Genomic DNA, 26,271 nt, shown 5'->3' on the forward strand with positions numbered 1-26,271 from the left:
CACATGCTCTCTTCATCTCACTAATCAATCTAAAAATAATAATAATTTGCACCATATATATGATCAAAATGAGTCCCCTTCAACAATGAATCTAGACCGTCTATTTGATGAACTTCAAGATCTAGACTTTTATGAAACCAAAATCATTTTTTTTCTTTTTTAATATTATTAATCTAATGATAAAAAAATTATCAAAAAAATTTGAAAAAGAAAAAAAATCATTCTAATGCCTAGATCTAAGCATCTCACAAAAATGGATGGCTTATAGTAATTTAGCTAAAAAAAAATACTTTATAGGTTACGTTTTTTCAAATTTTTCTTTTTTGTGAATATTCATTAGAATGAAAACAGTATATATTGTAAAATTTATATTGAAAAATGGGCGTAATATGGTTTTTGAAGGTTGTAGCATTATATTACTATACAACTGTTGCATGAAATCACTGCCCTAATATATATATATATATATATATATATATATATATATATATATATATATATATATATATATATATATATATATATATATATATATATATATATATATATATATATATATATATGGGATAATTTAAACTTCACAACCCTTCAAATTACAAAGGTTAAAGATAGAGAGAGTTGTGAATGGTAGATTTACTAATATTGTAGTCCATTTTCTAAAAAAAAGTTATTTTTTGTAATATATTCATCATTAAGAAAGGGTAATTTTGTAAATATTATTACATGACAGTGGGTACCTTTGTCATAGCTGACAACTATAATAAATGTCCAATGGCCTATATTAAATCTGGGATGATCCAATAGTTATGATTGCATTTCATATTTTAATTTTAATTGTTTTTACAAATTCAATTCACTTGAATATTTTAGTATCTACTCTTCAAAAATAGGCTTATCGATTAAAATATTTAAAAAATTATTTGTATAAAGTAAATTGATCAAAATACCCCTATAAATTTTGGGGGTATTTTAATCAATTTATTTTTTTACGAATAAATTTGAGAGATAGGAGAGTTATCCATTATTCGTTGAAAACGAGATTTTCTCTCTAAAATATTTTTAAAAATAAATAGTGAATAACATGCACAATAATTTTATGTGGAATCACCTACGCAATGCCTATGGCGAGATGCTGCAGTGATCTCGCCAATAGGCCCATCGCCGTCCAAAAAAATGGATGGTACGTGTTTTTCGACTGACATGGACCTAGCATGTCTGTGGCAGTACCGTCACGGACATACTAGGTCCGTGGTAGTACCGTCACTGACATACTAGGTCCGTGGCAGTTAAAAACTCAAGCGGAACCGTAATGGACAGCATCCGTTGTGGGTTCATTCAATAAACTGCCAGGACGTAACAAATATGTGGTTGTCGTGAAATACTGTAACACTTCACCTATAAACATGTTTAGATTTTTCTATATAAATATATATATATATATATATATATATATATATATATATATATATATATATAAATAACATATATATATATAGATAACATATATATACACAGAACGAGTAAGGCCCATGGTCACACACCAACTAGAGAGGGATTACAAAGAGTGACATAGAGAGATTGCGAGGGCGAGAAGAGAAAAGACCGCCCTTTTTTGTCAAGGCCCAATGAGCTTTACACATGTTCTAATCCTTTTTTGTTTGTTGGGAAATTTGAGACAAATCTTTTTTTAGCCATGTCGGAGAAACAAATTTTCTGTTTAATGCTCAAAATAGAAAAAACAATTATTGTTAGAAAAAATTTATGCCCCAATAATTTGATCCAAAAGGAGAAAGCGCTCAATCTTTCCTAGTAAACTATATTTTGATAATCTCTTTTTAGAGATTAAAACAACCCCGTGTTTCCCCTTATTGCTCATATGTGGGAAATTTCTTAAGACCTGAAATGAATGGTCGAAGAAAAATGCGCAAGGAAGAGCATTTTTAGAGCTCGAAATCAAAATTTTCCCAGGCCCTTGCTTGCTGAGATGGTCAATGGCTCCGGACATTGAGACGGCAATTCTCCACGAGGTTTTCACTACAACATTAATCTAATGTAGATACTATCACATTAAATACATTTTATTTAGATGGTTTATATTAGACACTATCTTAAAACAATACTATCGTAAAAGGGTGCAATTTGTATAGAGACTAAGGTCTAAACAATCAAGTTAGTGCCTACTTTTAAAAAGTGTCGACAAATGTGGTTTTAATACCGAAAAGTTTTGTAGCAGCCTTAAAATATATTTTCATTTTTATTTATAAAGCTTAAATATTAAAAAAATAATATAGATCGATAAATCTATAAAAACTTAAAAATTTTAAAAATTGACGATCCAAAAATATATTATAAAATATATTATTTTCATAACTTAAAATCCATTTTTTTTCTATGTCCATGAATCTTGATGTCGAGATGATCATTTTGAGGATATTTAAGCATCAAAACAACCTCTTAAATAATTGAAGTAGGCTCTCCTTTGATTGTTTAGAGCCTTGACTCTATATAAACTTTTCCCATCATAAAATACATATTAAATCTATACTGTCTAAATTAAATAAATAGTGTGCAATATCATAATATTGTGCCCGATTGCAACCTTATTGAAAGCGCACCCCACAAATCTATACTCGAATAATTTTCGCGCACAAATTCTCTCATGAGAAGGGCATTTATGTAACCTTTTCTTTGACGTGGAGACAGTTGCCGACCATGAAGTAATAAGTAATAAATAGGGGCATTTTTGGAAAAGGTAATAAAAGCAAGGGGTAGTTAAGGGAGGAAAAGTGGTGGGGATGGATAGATGAAAGGCTCCTATTCCATCATATTTCTTTCCCATTTGTGGATGCTTCCTCTTCCTTTTGCTTCCCTCCCATTTGCAGGGAAAGCGGCGTCCGCTCTCTCTCTCTCCATCCAACCACGTAACCCAATAGAGAAAGAAGAGAGAGAAAATAGAGGATTTAGAAATCTGAGGAGCCAATCGCGTCGCTCCATTGCCGGGCATTTCTCAGGTACGGCAGCTCAGCTCTTATGAGGCCGCCCACTCACTCCAAGTTCCAGCCAATGGGAAACCAGAGATAATAAACCTAACGAGGAAACCCCTTTTTCTTTTTTATTTCTTTTGCCATCCCCTTCCTAAAATGGAACTATTTTTCTCCACACTCTTGCTCCCCCTGATTTGGAAAAATATTTAATTTGGAAGAAAACATATCAGTAAGACGAGAGAGAAGCATTGATCCATCACCCTCCCTAAAGGCTTTACTGTGCTGCTTTTTTATTTATTTTTGTTTATGTTGTTGCAGGAAAGAGAGATGGCAAGAGAGAAGATTCAGATCAAGAAGATCGACAATGCGACGGCAAGGCAGGTGACGTTCTCTAAGAGGAGGAGGGGGCTCTTCAAGAAGGCGCACGAGCTCTCTGTATTGTGCGATGCGCAGGTCGGAGTCATCATCTTCTCCGCCACCGGCAAGCTCTTCGAGTACTCCAGCTCCAGGTACTCTCTCTATCTCTCTCAAGAAAGAAAACGAACCACTTTTCTTGTGTTTCATTATTCTAGAGAGAGAGCCACCATTCTGGTGTAGGAATGGAGCCTGTAAAGTTGTTGTTGCCATAAATTTTCGTTTGAGAGAGAGATTTTCTCAGGTACCTTAAAACTTATAAGAGCCAAGCGATCCTTACTCTCGTCTGTGCACCTTTTTAACCTACAAAACCAGAAACCGTTTATTTATTCCTGCAACCTTGGTTTTGGTTTAAACCACCGTCCTTCTCTACAAGTCCAAGTCCAACTTTACGTAAGCCGTCTTTTTGAAGACCGTCTCTTTCTTCCTCCCCTCTCGCCCGTTGAGAAACAGTGCTCAAACCTTCCTCTCTCTCTTGATCCCATCGAGGAAGTGAGCAAGATTCTTGAGCTTATTTCAATGGGGTCTTATCAGCTTTGAAATTTGGATGTACTGTTCTCTGGTGAAGGATGGGACTTTCTTAAATAGCTTTAGTGGGCGATTACTTTATGGTTCCTTGTTTATTCGATGTCATCAAACAGAAGCATGTGAGCGCCTGCTTCCTTTTGTGATTCCACCCAACTGCTTCTTTTCGTTTCTTATAAGCCGTTTTAGAAGTGCATTTGTACAGTGGTTTCCATGGTAATCTCTCTATGGGATTTTGGCTTTAATATCTATGATGGATGGGGTTCTATATCGAGCTGATGCCTTCAACACAAATGACAGTAGATTCAGTTCTACTCCTTCATTTCATACATTGATTCTTGCTGGGGAAATTTAAAGAGGAAAGCATGAGTGAGAAAGGGGAAAAATACCAAAAAACAAATAGCCTCCACTCGATTATGCTGCTCTCCCCGCATCAGTAGTATTCAATACTTGATTTTCGGCTTTCATAGAACAAACAACCATGGTTTTGTTCTTTTCGTTCTGAAGAAAGAAAAATAAACCTAGGTGTTCTTACAGAAGGAAAACCAGGGTGCTGACAAGTGAATTACACCTATTTGTTTAGTGTGGATATTGTGAAAGAAAAGCTAGGGAGATGGTCAATTGGATTTTTATCATCTCTTCCTTGTGGTAAAAATTTGGCGTTGATGGAATAGTGAGCTTTCCAAATCTTAGATAGAACTATTTGATACAAAATGATAAGCATCTTACATATCATAGGCTTCAGGTTTGCACCCTTGCTGTTCATCAGTAATAGTTTCTTTCATTTGCTGAAAAAAACCCTTCGTGACGTTATTTGACAAATTAAAAAGAAAGAAAGAGAACTGATGATTTACAGGTGTTAAATGCACTAGTGTGCACGACTTTGCTAATTTGTTTGGGTTATCTAAGTATTTTATGTATTATTATTGTATAAGGATTCTTTTGTTTTTAAAAGGTAATTCGAATTTGTTTTTTGTGTAATCTGCTAGCTTTCTTATGTCTAGGTGAGAGTTAGATATGGCATTTGTCGGTGTAATGAAAATTTTCTCGTTGTTATAGTTCTCATCGTGTTGGTGTTTGAAAAGTCATAGTTGAGGGATTGAAATGTCCTAAGATTCCACGATGCTCACTTATTTAACAGCCATGCAATTGTCGATGCGCCATGATACTTGTTATTCTATTAAGAGGAGATTAATAATGTAAAACTATATAAAATTGAAACTATGGTATGTAATTGTAAATTATTTTAAAGCCTCAAGACTGATATATCATATTTTATTTGACTACTGAATGTGAATATTTGAAGATGTATGTCTGTAATGTATAATGGTAAATCGAATTAGTGAGATTAGGATAGCATTCATGTAATAGCATATCAACATATGCATGATGTAACTTTATACTATGTGCCATCTAAGATAAGTTAAATTATGCATCTATCAAATTTATGATTATACAATAACATGGGTGTATCCATAAATCATAAAGGAAGGATACACTTATTTTGGTCCTTGCCCTAACTTTTTGGAAAAAGTTATTTTACTATGATACCATGCAGGAATTTTGCATTAGTTCAAGAATGAAGGAAGAGGAGGAGGAACATGTACGTCATATTCCGAGGAGCCTTTGCTTTTGGATAAGCTTCCTGGCCATTCCGTTTCTAGGGGAGATTAGCTCTCAAACTACACAATAAGATAGCACACCACTTACTCGGGGAAACACAGAAATCTTATATTATACTAATATTGTATATCTATACTTATACTTATATTATTAATATATACTTATAGGGTGCGATTTCTATAAGGTTGCAACCTTAAGCAATCCAATTAAGGCGCACCTCCAAATTTTATCGTAACATGTAATTTTGTTGTAAAAAATTCTAAGGATTATCTTAAAATCTATTTTCATATCTAATTAGAAAATATTTTAAATTCCAAAAATAGTTATAATCAAGGAGATCTATAAACATATGCAAATCTTGAAAATGAACGGCCTAGACAATGTGTTGCAAGATGCACTATTTATGAGACTCAAAAACTTTTTTTTTATATATTCATACATCTCGATGTCAAGATGATCAAATAGAGGGTTTTTCAACATTAAAACAGCCTTTCCAATAGATTTTTGAGGTGCATATGTAATTCTACATTTTAAAGTTTCAATCTTATATAAACTTTTCCCATACTTATATTGTATATAGCATATTGTATATTAGAATAATATACAATATTAATATTATTAATATAATATAATATATAATATTAGTATAATATATTATTATTTAATATTATATATTTATACTTATATTATTAATATATATTTGTAATATATTATATTATATATTTATAGTATTAATATATATTTAAATAGAAGGAAAAGAAAAATAGATGGGTATAAACTTTGGTATACAGGAAAAATTAATAATAAAAATGACGTAGGCATAACTGTAGACAAAGATTTAAAAGATAAAGTAGTTAATGTTAAAAGAATAGGTAATAGGTTCTTATTAATTAAACTTGTATTAGGGAAATAGCTAATTAATGTAATTAGCGCTTATGCACCACAAGTAGGATTAGATGATAGAATTAAGAAACAATTTTGAAAGGACATAGATGGAATAGTTCAAGACATACCAAATGGAGCGATTACCTTTTTAGGAGGGGTCTTAAATGGTTATGTAGGGAAGGATAGTACAAGATATGAAGGGGTACATGGGGATATGGGTTTGGGGAATGAAATAAGATGGGTGAGGCTATTCTAGATTCTGTTATGGCTTACGACCTAGCAATAACAAACGCTCACTTTAAAAAGCGAGATGAACATTTAATAGCCTATAAAAGTGGATCACATAAAAGCCAAATAGATATTTTCTTAGTTAAGAAGGTTTATCGATCATCATATAAAGATTGCAAGGTTATCACAGGAGGGAGTTTAACTACCCAACATATGCTCGTGGTTATAGACATCTGCATAAAGACATAGAAGAGAAGGGGTGAAAGTAATGGATGTCAAAGAAGTAGGTGGTAGAATTTAAAAAATGAGAAAATAGACTTATTTAGGGATAAATTGTTGGAAATTTGTAGAAATGTAGATACAATAAAGTAGTACAGAATGATAGTATGGGTGAAGAGGAAGCAATATCACCTCAAGGATATTTCATTATTTCATTGATACAATAGGAATAATTTTTTATAACAAGCAAAAATGATGGTCTTGAGGACCATAACCTTCTCTTGAGGTTTCATTTTTTGCAATATTTACCCTTTATGAATCTTCCACGCTTCTTTTTATATAGATTTCTCTGACCATCATATGCACCGTCTTTCCATTCAATTAATGGGTCTTCTATGGTAGTTTTACACTGCCTTCCAAGAGCTTTCTTGGGCGGTTCTTACCACCGCCTTTCTATAACTTTCCATAGCTGTTGTTGTGCACTACTTTAGTTCGAATAAGAGATAGAGGTAGAGAAGAGAGGTTTCTAGAGAGAGAGAGAGAGAGAGAGAGAGAGAGCAGGAGATTGACTGTGTGATAAGGAAAATTTTGAATTTTAACATCCCCTTAATTTGTCACTCTCATAATATCTCTGAATTGAATAAATTTGTCAGTTGAAATTGTCTTCGTGAAGATATCTACAAGTTGGTCATTTGTGTTGATGAATTTTGGCTTGATTTCTTCTTTTTCTGTCAACTCCCTGGTGAAATGATGTATTTTTATTTGCTTCGATCAACTTTGAAATACTAGATTTTTTGTCATTGCAATGGCTGATATGTTGTCGCAGAAAATTGTTGTGGGGGTATTATGCTTTTGCTACAAGTCTGAGAAAAATCTTTTGAGCTAAACAACTTTACATGTCGCACTTGTTGTTGAGATATATTCGGCTTCTGCTGATGATATAGCTACAGTGTTTTGCTTTCTTGATGACCATGAAATCTCTTTTGTACCTATGCAGAATATATAGTTAGAAATATTTTTTCGATCATCAATAAAATCTGCCCAATCACTATCAGAAAATCCAACAAGATTAATATTATTTTCAAAAAAAAATTTGATACCATGTTTCTTTGTTCCCTGTAAATATCTCAAAATCCTTTTGCTACTGAAAAATGCAGTTTGCTTGGTTCATTCATGAACCTGGAAAACATACTAACTCCATGCACAATATCTATCATTTTGTTAGTCAAATAAATTAACGATCCAACCAAGCTTCGATAAATCGATGCATAAACTTTTTCTGCACCATCATATTTTGACAGTTTTTCATTTACTGCCATTGGAGCAATTTGACATTTTGAATCTTTTCAGGAGATCTTTAACATATTTCTCTTCAGAGATAAATATTTTTCCATCTGATTATTTTATTTGGATTCCAAGAAAATATTTCATGATTCCGAAATCAGTTAGTTTATATTCTTTCATCATGACTTTCTTAAACTCTTCCACCATTTTTTTGTTTGTACTAGTGTATATCAAATCATCCCCATAAAGGCATACAATTAGGGAGAAATTTTCATTTCCCATTTTCATATAAAGTAAAGGTTCACTTGGGCTCTTTTCAAATTCATTTTTCTGTAAATATTTATCAATTTTGTTATTCCAAGCTCGGAGCTTGGTTTAGCCCATGCAATGCCTTTTTTAATTTATAAACTTTTTTTCGTTTCTCTTTTCAACAAAACTCAATGGTTGTTCAACATAAACTTATTTTTCAAGTTCCCCATTCAAATAACAGATTTTATATCCAACTGAAAACTGGAATTTTTAATTGGGCATCGATGGCCAAAACAGTTTGAATGGTTTCTATTATGGCAATATGGGCAAAAGTTTCATTGAAATCTATTCCAAGTTGTATTTTAATAGATCCACCGGTCAATCTTTGTCATATTTTAATAGACCCATCTTCATTATATTTTGTTGGGAAAATTTTGCATAGAACCCTAATTCCTCATTTTATTTCATGGTAGACTCTCTTTCCGTTTTTCTTTTACGTAGCATAAAGAAATCCCTTAGGATTTCACCGTACCCCCTCATCTCTTATCTCCCTCTTTTATTAACTTTTGACCATAAAAATTAGCCCCTACCAATATTTTTATACCATTTCATCCCAAAAACGTTTTTAACCCTCTTTTTCTCTTTTCACCCATTAAAAAGGTTTTTGGGTTGAAACAGTATAAAAAAATTTGTTGGGGCTAATTTTTATGATCAAAAGTCAATAAAAGAGGGAGATAAGAGATGAGGAGGTATGGTGAAATCTTTAGGGGTTTTCTTATGCTGCTTGAAAGAAAAACAGACGGAGGGTCTACTAAGAAATAATATGAAGAATTAGGGTTCTATACGAAATTTTCCCTATTTTGTTTTGTAAAATCCATTTTAAACAAATTATTTCCTTTCCTTTTGGGTGATCTACTAATTCCCATGTAATATTTTTCTTTATAACAGAAATTTCTTCATTCATGTCATTTACCCAAGTTTTATCTTTAGCTGCTTCTTCAAATTTTGTGGCTCACTAGAAAAGAATGCGACATCACATGATTCATACGTATCTGAAGATTCCTTACCTTTCTTGGAGGCGTCTCTAAATCTGAAGGACTTAAGTTTGGACTTTCTTGTCTTGGACTTGAAGGGCTTGGATCTGAACTTGTATTTGAATCATCATTCTCTAAAAATTTTGTTTCTTGGCCAGAATTTTCATTCCAGTTCTATATAACATCTCTGAAAATTGCCAATTTATTTGTTTTTGGATTGAAAAGGCGATAGGCTTTTGAAACTTCACTGTATCCAATAAAGATATATTTTTTGCCCTTTTCATCGAATTTTTCTTTGTTTAGAGAAGTACTTTTCCCATAGGAAATACACCCAAAAACTTTGAAAAATTTTACTTTTGGTTTTCTCTTAAACCAGGCCTGAAAAGTTGTTTTATTTTGGAGAGATTTAGTAGGAGACCTGTTCAAAATATAGACAGCAGTATAAATGACTTCAACCCAAAATTTATTAAGAAGGTTCTTACCTTTCAATATACTCCAAGCCATTTTGACTATTGCTCTATTTTTTCTCTCTGATACTCAATTTTGTTGTGGAGTATATGTTGTTGTTGTTAACTCTCTTCTGATTCTATTCTTTTTACAAAAATTCCAAAAAACTTTATGTAAATTCTCCTCCTCGTTTTGATCGCAAGGCTTTTAATGGAAAACCACTTTGTTTTTCTGCATCAACTTTAAACTGAGTAAAAACTGAAAATGCTTTTGATTTTTGAGCCAAGAAATATACCCACATCATTATGCTATAATCATCAACAATTAAAAGAAAATATCTTCTCTTATTAAAAGTTTATGTTTGAGTGAGTCCACATATGTTTGCATGGACCACTTCCAATGGAGCTCTTGCTCTTCAAGATGATTATGAAAAATCTATGTAGTTTTTCATAGATACACCCTTCACATATTTTTCTTTCTTCATTTATTGATGGTAGTCCAATTATCATATCTTTTTGATTCATCAATTTCAAACTTTGAAAATTTAAATACCCAAATCTTAAATGCCACAAGTAAGATTTATCAATATTTTCATAACTCAATGTATAATTTACACATAACGGCATCAACATAGGAAAAACCTTATTTGAGGTCATTTTCACCTTGGCTATAGACAGTTTATGTTTTTTATAAAAAAATAACACATCCATCTCTGTTGAAATTGATTGAATACCCTTTTTTCATCAATTGTCTAAGTCTTCAAAGATTTTGAGTCAAGCCAGGAACATAAAGAACATCATGGATGAATTTAGGATTACCTCCTTTTGGTTTTACAACAATAACTCATTTTCTTTCAACATTTTGAAGCTTGCTATCACTAATCTTGACTTGAGAAGTGACTTTTTTATCTATCTCAACAAAATTGCTTCAATTTCTTGTCATATGATTACTACAACCACTATCTAGATACCATATATCATGTGAATTCTATTGAACATTCATACATGAATAAAACATATAGCCTGTATTATTATTTTTATCAGAAAAATGTACTTCATTTTTCTGTTGAAACCAACAATCTTTTGAGAGTGATTGGGGGTCTACATTTTTTACATCTATATCGGGAATCTCTTGATTCATGTCCTGATTTTTTGCGAATAATACAGTAAGATTCAGATTTACTTTTTTTATCTGGATTTTTGTGGCTGTTGAAATTATTTATTCCTCTTCCTTGGCCTCTAGAAAATTTTTGTCTTTGACGACCTCTTTGATAATTTTGAAATGTCCCATTTTCTTTATTTTCTTTCTTGAAACGTCATTTTTTACTAAAAGGCTTGTTCCATATTCTGATTTGAAAATCTGTTTATTCTTTGCTCATGTGCATTAAGAGACCTACTTTACTATCGTTCATCATCCAATTGTCAAATTCTCTCCATAAATTTTGGAGTTTTATAGAAATTACTTTTTCAAATCCTTGAAATTCATTTTTCAAAATATATCAACTTCTTTTGATTTTGAGGAAGTTTTTATTCTAGGAAAGATAAATTTACTTACAGCTCGCTGGATGAAGAGAAGGGCTTTTATGTCTCTCTTTTTATTTTCCTTGTATTCATTGTACTTTGCTTGTGATCACGAATCAAGTGTTGCTACATCTTCTGGCATTGGATGACCTTCTCCAACAATATCCCACAGATATTGTGAGATAAAGAGTCTTCATTTGGAGATTCCATGATTTATAATCTTCTCCCTCTAGGATGGGTATTAGGTTTTGGGTATAATTCATACCCCGAGGTTAATGGCATGAGTAAAAGTTTTTTTTTTTTAGGAAGCACAAATTAGGCTCTGATACCAAATGTTGGAAATTTGTGGAAATGTGGATATAATAAAATAGCAAAGAATGATAGTAGGGGTGAAGAGGAAGCAATATCAACTCAATGATATTTCACTATGTCATTCAACGATAGGAATAGTTTTGATAACAAGCAAATATGATGGTCTTTAGGGACCATAACCTTCTTTTGAGGTTTCTTTTTTTGTAATAGTACTCCATGGATCTTCCACGCTTCTCTTTATATAGATTTCTTTGACCATCATATGCATCGTCTTTCCATTCAGTTAATGGGTCTTCTATGGTGGTTTACACTACCTTCCAAGAGCTTTCCTTAACGGTTCTTACCACCGCTTTTCTACAACTTTCCATAGCGGGTATGCACCGCTTTAGTTCTCATAAGAGATAGAGGTAGAGAAGAGAGGTTTCCTAGAGAGAGAGAGAGAGAGAGAGAGAGAGAGAAGGAGATTGATGGTGTGATAAGGACAAATTAGTATTTTAACATAAATTGAAGAAGGAAAATGGAATTCTCATCATGATGTCAATGTAATATGGAATGAGATAGCTGATTGTATCAAGAAAGTGGCAAAAGAGGTTTTAGGAGAATTTAGAGTAAAAAAAACTCCGATAAAAAAACTTGGTGGTGGACTGAAGAGGTTTAGAAGGCCACTAGCGAAAAATGATCATAGTATAAAACTTAATAGTGCAATATAAATGATCCAAACTTATAAGAATATAAAAATGTTTAGAAAAATGCTAAAGAAATAATAAGTAAAGCTAAACTTAAGGCGTATAATAATCTATACAATTAATGGGGAACAAGAGAAAGTGAAAATATATCTTCAAATTAACAAAAATGATAGAGAAAACATGTAGGGATCTAAATCATATTAAATGTATTAAGAGTGGGGATCAAAGGGTTTTGGTGAAGGATGACGAGGTTAACGAAAGGTGGAAAGTTTAGTTCAAAAAATTATTAAATGACGAACACAATGGGAACATAGCGGTAAAAGGAATTGTTTGTAAAAATGAGGATGGTGGTCATAGATACATTCGTAGGATTAGGATGTGGGAAGTGAAAGAAACTTCAAAAAGGATGAAAATAGGAAAGGATTTAAGACCAAATGAGGTTTGGAAGTGTATGGGGAGGTTGGTATTGACTAGCTGACGAAATTGTTCAACAAGGTGTTGAGAACAAAGAAAATGCTAGACTAATGGAGGAAAAGTATTGTGGTACCTATTTACAAGAATAAAGTAGACATACAGAATTGTGTGAACAATCGAAGGATCAAGCTCATGTATGAAGTTCTAGGAGAGAGTAATTGGGTTACGACTAAGGCATGAAACGAGTATATATGAAAACCAATTTAGTTATTTGCCAGGAAGGTCAATAACTGAGGATATTTTCCTACTTAGACAACTGATTGAGAAGTGAAACGACTTCGACATAGTCTTTATTGATCTAGAGAAAACTTATGATAAAGTACCTCGAGATTTGATTTGGCAGGTGTTGGAAACGAAAGGAGTCTTCGACTTGATGCGAGATATGTATGATGGAGTGCTAATTAGTGTACAAACAACTAGTAGAGAAACGAGTTTTTAGTGACAATAGGTCTACATCAAGGATCGGTATTGAGCCCGTACCTCTTTGTTTCAGTTATGGACGACTTAACTGGGCACCTACATGATGAGGTACCATAGTGCATGTTGTTTGAAGAAGAAATAGTTTTGATCGACGAGACCCAAAACGGTGTCAACACAAAGTTAGAACTTTGGAGGGATGCTATAGAATCCAAAAGGTTTTAAAATTAGCCGGACTAAGGCATAATATATAAAATGCAAGTTTAGTAATAATAGGAGTAGAGATGAGAAAGTAGTTAAGATTGACAATCAAAAAGTACAAAAAAAACTGCACTTTCGATATATTGGGTCGATAATCTAGGAAAATTGAGAGATTAAGGAAGATGTCATACACAGAATTCAAGTTGGGTGGGCAAAGTGGAGATGTACAACTGGAATTTTATGTGTTCGCCACATACCAATGAAGATGAAAGGCAAGTTTTATAGGACAGCTGTGAGACCAGCTTTGTTCTATGGGGCAGAATATTGGGCAGACAAAAAGCAATATATCCATTGAATGAGTGTAGCAGAGATGAAGATGTTGAGATGGATGAGTGGCAAGACAAGAAGGGATAGAATTTAGGTGTGGCACCAATAGGTGATAAGATGAGAGAGACTAGACTTAGGTGGTCTGATCATGTGTGGCGCCTACCAAGTACAACACCTGTTAGGAGGTGTGAGTTAGTTCAAGTAGAAGGACTGAAAATAGCAAGGGGTAGGCCCAAAAGAACATGTTTGGAAGTGGTCCAAAAAGATATGGGGATTTATGGCCTCACTGAGGGTATGACCTTTCATATAGTAGAATGGCGGACCAGGATTCATGTAGTCGACCCCAATTGATTGGAAAAAGGCTATGATGATGATATTTGTATTGTATATAATATAATTTACCATCCGATAAATATCAAATTGTGGAGATACTATGGCAAAACAGCTTGAGATTTACCTTAAGGGCCTTTACCGTACCACATATTCATCTCTCTCTACAATGTTCTCTTTTTTTATCCTTGCATCTTCTACACAAGCGCTTCTATTTAGAGAAGTTTTTTTATAGTTTGCACCTTCTTTATATAGGTTTTTCGACAATTTTCCACACAATGGATTTAACCCATTTAAAATCACTGTGATACTTTTGAGAGCATTCCTTCCTTTTTCAACAACTCCAAAACAGTAGAAAATCCTAGAAAACCTATAAAATCAAAATGGGAAGTACTACCCATTTAAATTCTTGAATTATATTTCCAACCTCTTTGAAGCAATTTTTTTTTCCTTCCCTTAAATTTAGTAAATAAATCTCCAACTGTATTTTTGCAATATTTCCTTCTTAAGCTCGTATATATTTGTTTCAAGTACTTCGACTTACTTGTCCATTATCGATTGCCAAATCTTCCTTTCATTATGGAAATTATCCTTCTCTACAAGGTACACGTCTTCAAATTCATTTCAAAACTCGTTCTTCTCCTCTGTTTCATATATGCCTTCGGTATGAAATACTAAACAGAAAGCTAAATTTTGTTCAACTTCCTTCCTTGTATACTTGGGGAAGCTAACAAGTTATGGTTATCCTACACCAAACTCATTTTTAAGATTAGATCATGGTTGTGTCTCTCGGATGTTTTGCAAATCTATTTTTCCTTAGTATTTCAGTTCGTTCATTAAGTCTGCTTTAGCACAATATTGTACCACTGAGTTCTTGAGCCATTTTTTTAGTACACAAGCAAAAACCTTTAGATTTTTCTTTTAGATGAGTGCAACACCACTTTTATAAAACATAGTAAGAGAACTTTTCTGAAAAGGGTCAAGCTTTCTAAAGAGGTTCCGGAATATTGCTTTCAAGCTGTCCCCAAAGTAGAAATGGGGCAAATGGGAAGTATGATGCAAATTAAAGAAAGAAAAAGATCTACGAAACCATGAAACTTGGCAGAAGAGATTGGTTTGCCCCAACAAATCTCTGTGCTTCCACCAGTATAATCAAACTTTCAAAATGAAGTCTTCTAGACATTTGAAAAAATGGTTTAGAAGCATATATTATGAATAGGGCCACTAGGGAATGTGTATATCATTGACAATGTATATGGAAGGGGTAGGTGTAGTATCTCGTATTTATAGTGAGATTGGATGTACGGTGGCAGTCAATATATCGTCGTACTTGTTATTCCTTGTATATATATTTAGACTTTTTATACTCAATTGATAAATCAACATGTGTTTGCTTCATAGAAACATGAGACTTTATCATGGTAGTAGAACCATAGATCTTTTCTACTGCTAGAGTCTGTTGATATCCTGTTACCTGATTCTTTTATGTTCTCCTCTATTGTTCCAAAGGCCATTGAGTCGGTCTCAGTTCTTTATGTTCCGAGCTCCAATTTGCACCATTCGAAACAAGTGAGGTTGTCGATTCCTCTTGGGTCTTACGGATCTAGGCTTGACCTATGCCAAAACCACAAACCTCATATCTTTTTGTTGATCGTTTGTTGGATCTCTTTGCTTGCTACTTTTCCTTGCAGTTGCTATTCTCTCCATTTTTCTTTACACTATGCCTTCATCTTGGTGATTCCTAGCATAAATCGGTATGTTATTTGTCTATCTTTTTTTCTTTTCTTTTTCTTTTTCTCGTTTTTTTTTTTTTTTTTGGGTGAATCAGTTGAGATTTCGAACCTCTACCTGTTTTATTAAAAGAAATAAAAATATGTTACATAAACAATCCTTTTACAACCCTCGGGAAGGGGACATTGGCAATATCAAATAAAAGAAAACGCATTAAAAAAAATCTACGGGGAGAGCACTGTTGCTTCATCTCTAGAAACAACCTCTTTGGCCAAGAGATCAGCAGCCCTATTAGCCTCTCTATAGGTGTGTATGATCTGCCATTGATGGGCAACAAAAGACGTGAGCTTAAATATGCAGTTTGCCAATATAGTACACAGTCCTCACGGAGACCTACAACATTGATTCAGTAAATCAACTAAGACTTTGGAATCACTTTCAATGAATAAACATATGCAGTGCAACTCCCTTGCCAAATCGATCCCCTTGTCCATTGCATGGAACTCAGCATCATTGTTTGCATTGTTTCTCAAATGAGATGCAAATGCCGCAATGAAACCACCTGTATCATTCTTGATGACACCTCCACAACCAGCCAAGCTCAGATTCTGCCTGGAAGCCCCATTGATATTGAATTTGAAGGAGCATGTAGGAGGGGCAACCATCCTACATGAATTTGAACCAGAAGGCATTCCAGACTCCTGTGAAAATTGAGATTAATGGCTATATTCATTCTTGACGAATGGAATACCCAATTTTTAACTTTAACCATGGAATTAACCAGATGTATAATACATTTTAGTAATTGTTCCCTGGGTCTCCTCCTGAACATGTGAGTTTTGCTCCATCCAAAGACACCAAATGGTAATCGAAAATATAGAAATCCATGCATTCCTGAGGATGGAAATCTAAATTTAATCCCTTTAGCCATCAAAGTTGTTTGCTCAAGGGGAAAGTGTTTTCCAAATCTATGAAGGATAGATCTGCAAATCAACTGTGAATACGAGCATTGCACAATAATATGATCAGAAAGATCTTCCTCGTTTAAACAAAGGGTGCATGTTGGAATAATTGTTTCTCTCCTATATCGAGTCCTTAACTCCATAAAAATACAGAGAGAGAAATGGAGACTTTTGTTCTTGGCCTTTCCTCTCGATATTTTTACAAAAACTTGAAGATCAGCTATAAAGGGAGTGGGGTAGAGGTTAAGTCATCTTGTGGTTCCAAAGCTTCTTCATCCAGTTGTTTTGGTGTACCTTCAGGCACTTTTACCCACTTTAGGACTTTTCTGGATTTTTATTAAAGGTTCTAGCAAATTCTTTTCTGATAAGGCTTCTGGTGGCACTTAATGTGCTTGCCTTTCTCATATAATTTTTTTATTTTAGTACCTTTGCCCTAACTGGACTATGTCGATTCAGTTCTACCCAGATCAAATGAGATGGATTGAACTATAGTCACTAGTCTTATCTAATCCAAAGAATTGTTCAAAAAGTCGGCTGCCCGACCGCCTAGGTGGCTATTTTAAAAAAAGCCTAGGTGTTCTTAAGGCCAGACTAATTAGGCTCGAGAACTAGGCAGTCAGGCAGCCGATTAGGTGGTCAATAAGGCAGAACTAGGCACCCCCTAGGCGGCATGCCCCTTTGGTGGAAATTTTTTTCTTGGGTGGGGGCAAAAATGACATTTTACCCCCTTAAAAGGGAGGATAAGGGTTTGGGGGGTCATTTTTGCCCCCAAAACAAATTTAGTGAACTTTAGAGAGATAAATAACTTGAAAAAAAACTAGATTTGAAGATTTTTTGAGAGATCGATTTTTTTTTCGAAATCCTCGAATGGTCACGATATTAAAGGATTTTCAACCTCAATCTTTGTGAGGTTTATAAGGTGTTGTAAAAGAGGAGATTTGGGATACCAAACATTTTGGTTTGGCGAAAATCGAGTTCACTTCTAGAAGGTTAGTGTATTTCAATAGTTTTCATTAGGTTTTGTATTTTTTGTTCCCTTAATATCTAATGATGTTATTTTTTGCTATTTGTATTTTTTCTTTAAGTTATAGTTACTTCATTTACAATCTAAAGTTGTAAATGTTTTGGTTTGATCTATGCTTCCGACAACTTCATAAAATGGGGGAAGGTGTGGGGCATCCAAATATTTTAAAAAAAAAATCACCGGTTTTTTGGGTCTGGGCACCTGCCTAGGCAGCCGCCTTATCGCCTAGGCGGCCCAGCCCCCTCACCGCCTAGGTCACCACCTTTGCTTATTGAACATTGATCCAAAGTTTCCTTATGGGGGAAGGACTATGGAAGTTCATACTTGTGCCAAATTATATCCGGAAGCATCTCATACATGGAAGGGAAATGATTTGGAATCTAAGTTGGAACCATGGGAGATAAACAATCATAAAATTATTACATGGACTGCCACATGTATTATACCATCAATTAATGTGCAACTTGGAATGTTTGAAACTGCTAAAAATGTATTGGCCTTCCTTGCCTCTCGATATGTCCAAACCAACTTTGCTCGAATATATAAACTCGAGATGCATGTTCGAGTAGTGACACGAAGGAAAGTCAAATGTCTCATTTTCAAATGTCAGTAACTTAGGATCAAATGGCCCTAATGGAACCCGAATGGACCACAGATGTAGAATTCTATTATAAGCATAGGAAGGAGATGCATTTGATACAATCTTTTATGGCACTACAAGATGATTTTGAATCAGTCTGAGCATCGATTCTCTATTGTACCCCTCTTCTATCTATTGGTGTTACCCCTCTCTGAGTTGATGGCTGAAGATACATGAAAAGGCACAGTTGAATATTTTCCATTAGATGGAGAATCCATTCTTATGACTCAAATGCAGCATCCTAAGACTATTATACAAACTTCCTCTTCTTCAGTGGTGATTTGAATGAAGGGCTCAGACATGTTAAAAGTTCGATGCAACTATCGTAAAAGATTTGGATACATGTGTTTAATAGTTTTAAAAAAATAGAAAAAGAAGCATTTTGATCAAAAACCTATTGCCCCAGACCTCATTGCATGGCTCCATTTCAAACCACATCATCTCCAAGCTATCTCTTTAAAAAATGATTAGACAAGCTCTCCGTGGTATTGGTAATATATCTGTTGTTCCATTTGCTTTGTCAGGAACCTCAGCTATAAAACAATGTCTTATTGCTTAGTTACCATGATCTTTTAAGGATGGGGCCGCTTCCGCTCCAGAAGCTCGATCCCATGCTTTGCGCCATGGGATCTCGATTTGAGAAATCAAGGAAATTTCATCCCATGCAATGGGATCCGGATCTTTATGCACAAAATCAAGGCTCTATGTTTAAACAGAATTATGATTCCACCAATTTGGAATCGAGTTCCTTCTACTTTAGGGTCGAGTTTTATCAGCACTTTCATATAAAATATAGTGTGGATCTCCAATTTTTTATGACCTAGAAACATTCCTAGTACTATAACTTTTTATATATATTGCAATATGCAACTTTACATGCCTTGTGAATTGTGACGTGCATCTAGTCTCAAAGAAAGGCAACAAGAATGAGCAAGGGGTGAGAACAAAGTAGTTGAAAGGAGATTTCCTTAGGGATACTTCATTAGGTCCTTTCCACCTCTCGAGGTACGTCTATCACTTGAGAGTTGGTCAACCAAATCGAGCCACTCATGGGATTGCCTTATGGGTGATAAATGTGAGGTCTCTTTTGTGTATCTGTATTTAATCCCTTAATAATCCTCAATGGAGGGGAGCTATTGGGAATTATATATCGCAATGTCTTCTCTTGTTTCTTTTAATTCAATGGAATTCACTCCCTATTTACAATGAAGTGGATAAATGAACTTCGGGAACCTCAATCCTAATATAGAGGTACGTTATCCCACTTTGTGGAATTCACTCCTTTGCAAATATGGAACATGCTCCCCAGTAGTTAGGATTCTCGATCCCTATACCTGATCATATATGGACCTCGTTCTCCCAACCATAGATCTTCAAGCCTACCTCACATCCCGCACCCGCTCCCCGATCCTGGAGCTCTTATTGCTTCCATTCCCAATAACTATGGTTCATTGACTTTGGTTTTCCCCTATTTATATTACTAATCCTCTATTAATTTATAAGACTAATGATTTTGTTATGTATATAAGTGATGTTGGTCAGTGTTTTAAAATGCGGCCGCATCGCCGAATGGGCGGCCGCATCATGCGGTATGCGGTGGGCGCCACATCTAAATTGACTGCATATGCGGTTTTGAGCTATGTGGCCGCATATGCGTTGCATCATAGTCGCATCGCATCGCATCGCACCGTATCTTTTTTTGCCGAAATGGTTTTTGATCGTGCCTATCGAGGAGGGCCAAAATGGTCTTTGTGACCATCCAAAAATGGGGGAAACAGTTTGGGGGTATTAAACCCCCTAAACGATGATTTACAGCCACTTTTGTGGCTTTTTTTGGATCAAATCGAGCAAAAGAAAATTAGGCGGAAATTTTTTTTCATTTAAATCTTCGATTTGGCGGTTGTATGATACTTGGATGTTGATTTGATGCTTTTGATTTTAATTTGGGTAAGTTAGGGTGAAAAGACGATGATTTATAGCCACTTTTGTGGCTTCTTTTTTATCAAATCGAGCCAAAAGAAAATTAGGAGGAAATTATTTTTCATTCAAATCTTCGATTTGGTAGTTGTTTGATACTTGGATGTTGATTTGATGCTTTTGATTGTTAATTTGAAAAAGTTAGGGTGAATTTGTGATAAGAAATTGGGGGTTTTAGAGGTCGTGAAGAAATCAAGCATTGCTTCAAGAATCTGTATCTTTTTATTCCTTCTTATATAGTAATATTGTAATACTTATTTTTGGAGCAATTTCTTCTTCCCAAACTTCTAGTAATAAGGATTCGGCTTGGAAATATGCCAAACTAAAAAATTCGAAAGATAAAAATTATGTGATATGCTTGCTCTGTGGAAATACTTATATAGGTGGTATTTTTCGACAAAAAGAGCATTTAGCCAACATTTCTGGGAATCTAAGAGCATGCCTATAAGCTACAGATGATATAAAAAAGGAGATTAGAGAATACAGATTAAAAAAAGATAAAGAGAAGAAACAAATGAAAAGAAAAGAATTACTTGATGATATGCAATTATTTGATGATGATATTGATGATGATGATGATGATGATGAATACGTGGAGGCCGTCGAGGATGATATTGATGATGCACATGACAACTCTCAATATGACTTTTCTGATTAATATTTGAAACATTGACTTCAAAATTGTCTGGGATGATTGTATTAACTATTAACTCTTCTTGAGCTTGACTTCAAAACTCTTTAATCTTCATGGAGACATGGACTTTTGGTTTGTAGTATCACTATTTTGTAAGTTTGAAGTTTGTGGTTGCAAATTTGTGTTTATGATTGTTGAATGTTTTATGAAGCTAGTTTCAAGTTTCTAGTTTTTATCAGGGGATAGTGGATACAAAATCTCTGATAGGTAATATTTTTTAACTTAATCATTAAACTAAAATACCTACTATCACTTATATCACCTCCATATTTTTTTTTATGCATTAACCTATTTTTGAAGATTTTTAGAATTTTTTTATATTTATTGACCGCATTATCATGATGCACCCGTATCCGGACCGCATCAAGCCGCATCGCCCCCCCCCTCCCCCTCCCATCGCTTTTGGCTGCATCCCGCATTCAGTTAGATCCTCTCAACTATCCCTTCTTGATGAGTTCTTGGTTGTGTTTGTTTTTCTGCATTCCCCTATTTATGTTACTAATCCTCTATTAATTTATACGACTAATGATTTTGTTATTTATGTAAGTCATGTTGGTTCAGTTGGATCCTCTCAACTATCCCTTCCTGATGAGTTCTTGGTTGTCAAACTGTCAATGAATCTGATCTTTATAGGATAATTATGTGACAAGGTTTTGACATTATTTACTCCTCCAGTTGTGTTGTGCGAGATCGCTTGATAGGGAAGCGAATTGGGATGGGTGTATGGTTGGAGGATTGTTTGTCTAGAGGACTTACATGTTCTACGACATCCTAGGGATTTCCTACTCGCTGGTTCAGCCAACTCTATATCTTTCTTCAATTTGGCATAGCAGACTAGGTCATGTTTCATTTTCCTAGGAATAGCAATCTATAGTAGATGAATTAAATTGGTTTCACAAAATCCATACTTGGTATCTTGTTGATTTGCCTTCTGAAAAATTTGACTATGGGTCTACAAAATTAAGGCTGACTTAGATGGAACAATTCAATAGTACAAAGCATGATTAGTTGCAAAGAAGTCACTAAAGAGTATGAGATTGACTATGAAGAGACCTTTATACCAGTTGCCATATTAACATCAATGAGGCCCTTAATTGTGTTTGGGCCTTGTATCAAATGGATGTCAAGGCTTACTTCCTTCATATGGAACCTCCTCTTGGTCTTCCCCACCAGCCTCATCAGATTTGTAAACTTCAATGAGCATTATATGGTCTTAAACAAGTACCTCGTGCCTAGTGTTAAGATGTTTTGCTTTGTTCATTACACTGGGTTTCATTCAAACTGCCCATGATTCCATACTTTTTGTTCGACTAAAGGCTCAAAGTCTTACCCTGATGATTCTTTATGTATGATATGGTATTCACTGATAATGATTTTGAGAACGTCAAGAATAGGCCCAAGTCTAGGTAGTCAGGTTGGCATGGTGTCATAAGGCGACGTCGAGTTCCCCTACTATTGGTAGGGGACCCCTTTCTTGTTGAACTACCCAAAGACAAAAAGATTTTACTAACATCCGTGATGCTCAACTTCACGTGAACAAATAATTTAAAATAAAGGATGTTGGACAATTTCGGTATTTTATTGGCATTGAAGCAGATCTATCAACTCGTGGGTATATTCTATCTCAAGTGAAGTACACATTGGATCTCTGAAATTGGGTCGCTTTAGCAGGCAACAAAACAATTGACTCTCCACTTAAGTCGAATGTCAAGATTTGCCCTACTGATGGCATGCTTTTCTATCTTACACGATACTGACATATTGTTAAAGGTCTTAATTATATGACCATTACTCACCCTAGTATTAGTCATGCTGATTATGTGGTGAGTCAGTTCATATCTGCACCCCGCTCTATTTATTATGTTGTTGTACTTTGAATTTTACACTTTATTTGAAGTACGATGTTTCAAAGTTTGCTAATGTCTTCAATCTTTGTTCTTGAACTCTAATCTTATTTTGATGGGGATTAGGCTGCGTTTGTTGCTGGTTGCCAATTGACTAGTGGGTTTCTTATTTTTTTGGATTCACTTTTCTCTTGGAAAACTAAGAAACATAAGGTGGTTGCTCGCTCAAGTATCGAAGCTGAGTACTAAGCTCTTGCATGTATTGCAATTGAAATTGTCTAGTTGTGTTGACTTCTTCAAGTTATGTGTATTGTTCACACAAAAGTGCAATTTGGATTACTCATAATGATGTGTTCCATGAGTAGACAAAGCATATTGGAATCAATTGTCCCTTTGTTCGCGATCATGTCGTTAGGGCACTCTTACTCTAAATTTTGTTTCTTCGAATGATCAAATAGAAAATCTTCGTACAAAGGCCCATCTTGAGTTTAAAGGTGAGAAAAATGAAAGGTATAGCTTTACTTAATGCATATTTCTACATTCCACTATATTGGCTTCTTACCTACACTCTCTTTTGTAGCATTTTCTCAATTTCACTGTCAACTTTTAAGAGACACCATTTCCTTTCAAATAGATTGTATCTTGGCTTTTGTTATAAGTCAGCAATCTAATAAATTACTAGTAAAGAACTTGTGTGTTACACGAAAATTTAGACAATCTCATCTAATAGAATAATATATAAAATAAGGTCTAATAAGTTAGAATTGATTTATAAAATTAAATAATGGCGCATCTTTTCTATAGTATGGACTTCTACTTTTGATTTTTCAAGTATAACATGTAAAAAATATAACAAAATTTATAGACATCCATATATCATCCAAATCCCCTTAAATAGTATAGATAATTTCTAAAATAAAGCCCTAAACTTTTCCCAAAATTTTAGTAGGCTTGAAAGTAATGCAACTTTATGTGCAAATGTTATGTAATATTACACAAATATTATAGTAATAATAATCCATCATACATTAGTTTTATATTATATAGGATGGTAATTCGGCTAGTAAAAGTATTTGCATTGATTCATAAGGCGGTCAGCCTAGTGCCTAGGCGGCCGCTTAGGCAGGCCATGGGGGCATGTGGGCATCATCCAGGCCTAGGCGGCCCTTCTGGGTAGGGGTCCCTAGACTCCCGCCTGGGTGTGTGCCTAGGGATTGTGCCCACCTAAAGGAGAAAATGCCTGTAATGCCCTTCGTGGAGTGGCATTTTTGTAGTTTTTTACCCCTAAATGAAGGGTTTTTCATATTTTCGTATTTTTTAACTCTTAGAGTTGATTTTTTTTGAAAATAATCAAATTTTTGCAATTCTTAGAAATCAATCATGTACTTCAGACTTTTGAGAAATCGATCCAAACATCATTTTTTTTTGTTTGGATTTGATTTTGATAATTTTTTAAGCTTATTAGAGGTTTTTAGGAAGTATTTGAGATTGGATGACATCTCAAACATATAAGATTGAAGATCGAGCAAAAACGTTAGTTAAACATATTCATATTTGAGATTTTATTTGTTATTTAAATATCTTCTTTGGGTTATTTTAGAAGTGGTGATCCTGTTTGGAAGTATAGTTATAACCTAAACCTAAATAACAAAAGACATATAAAATGTAATCACAGTGAAAAATATACTATTGGGGGTATAAACTGGTTAAGAAAATACTTTGCCCGTATTAGGGGGAATGTTGCCCCTTGTTAAAATGTTCCTGAATCTATCAGAAGAGAGATTAAGAAATATATGAGTTCGATAAAATACAAAAAGGAACGAAAGGAGCCTTGTCATTTGGATGTCTTCTACTAGAAGTGGTGATCCAGGTTGGAAGTTTCTTCTAGAAGTCGTGATCCAGTGTTGGAAGTATGGTTATGACCCAATCCAAATGATAAAAAATGTGTAAGGTGTAATTTTTGTGAAAAAGATACCAATGGGGGTATTAACTGATTCAAGAAATACCTTGCTGGTATTAAAGAGATTATTGCTTCTTGTAATAATGTTCCTGAAGCTATTAGGAACGATATTAGACAATATTTGAATTGGTAAAACTAGGAAAGAAAGAAAAGGAGTCTTGTTATATAGAATTATCTTCTCTAGATTCTCTAGAAGTGGTGCTTGGGGTTTGAAGTATGGTCATAACCCGAAGCCGAATTACAAAAATTATATAAGGTGTAAGTATTGTGGAAAGGATACTATTAGAGGTATTAATTGGTTCAAGAAACATGTTGCCGGTACTTAAGGGGATGTTACCACTGTAAAAATGTTCCTAAGGCTAATAGGGAGGAGATTAAGTAATATTTGAGCTGAATAAAACACAAAAAGTAAGATAAGGCTGAAGAGTCACCAAGTAGAGCAGCCAACACTCTTAGGGCCTCTAAATAATCTGCATAGAGTAAGTGGCGGTAAAAGAGGAGGAAGATGCAGATTCAGAAGAAACGGAGGAGGGCGAGCGTTATGTTGAAGAGGGATATGACTTTGATGGTGGTAGACTCTACTCCGATGCATATGATGAGGCTTACCCCACTTTTTCTGCTGATCATTGAAGACGCTTGGCTCTTGAGTCTTAAACTGTCTATTTTTTTTTCTTATTTTCTAATTTCTACTGATCTACTCGTATGTGGATGCATGTATGGTTATATCATTGTATAAAACTATAGATTATAGAATGGCATGAACTATAGAACATGGAGTATGGTATATGGAGTATAAATTATGAATTGTGCATGTATAACTAATTTACCATATATTTTATTTAGTATTCTATCTATTACAAACTTGCAATGGTTTGGAATTTAGGATTGTGAGATTTTTAATATTTTATGGTGTACACTCATATTCTCCTGCCCCTTGCCCCTTGCCCCCTGCCCCTTTTCTTCAACCTAGGTCCTAGGCCGCCCAGAAATTTTGATGCCCACCTGGAGCTAGGCGGCTAGGCCCCATGACCGCCTAGGTGCTGCCCGGCGTTTTTTTGGAACACTGAGTATTTGCAATATTATTTATATATTAATTATATTCTAATATTATTACAATGTTACTTGTAGTAAAATATTTATAATAAACATTTTATAATTTACAATATAATAATTATTGCTATTTCAAATTACAAAAAAAATATAGCTCTCTTTAGGCACGCATGGGTTTTGAGAGGTGCTGCTTGTAGGACCTCCTAAATTTGATACGCATAAACTTTAGG

General features: G+C 34.3%; 1 protein-coding gene across 6 annotated transcripts in view; it reads left to right on the forward strand.

The window, feature by feature from the left end:
- The first annotated feature begins 2,781 nt into the window (after window positions 1–2,781).
- Window positions 2,782–26,271, forward strand: part of SVP (K-box region and MADS-box transcription factor family protein) — a 75,775-nt gene continuing 52,285 nt past the window's right edge. For 3 of the 6 annotated variants that reach the window (XM_088865104.1, XM_088865106.1, XM_088865108.1), the window contains exons 1-2: window positions 3,063–3,213; window positions 3,303–3,493. In XM_088865104.1, coding sequence (XP_088721230.1) covers window positions 3,312–3,493 — 182 coding nt within the window. In that variant the 5' untranslated portion in view covers window positions 3,063–3,213; window positions 3,303–3,311. Of the gene's footprint in view, window positions 3,012–3,062; window positions 3,214–3,302; window positions 3,494–26,271 lie in introns of those variants that run through there. The other 3 variants (XM_020661998.2, XM_011631019.3, XM_088865107.1) reach the window with 2 other exon arrangements.

Source organism: Amborella trichopoda, chromosome 4 (assembly GCF_054954075.1).
Source record: "Amborella trichopoda isolate Santa Cruz 75 chromosome 4, AtrichopodaSantaCruz75HAP2 v2.0, whole genome shotgun sequence".
Taxonomy (NCBI): Eukaryota; Viridiplantae; Streptophyta; class Magnoliopsida; order Amborellales; family Amborellaceae; genus Amborella; species Amborella trichopoda.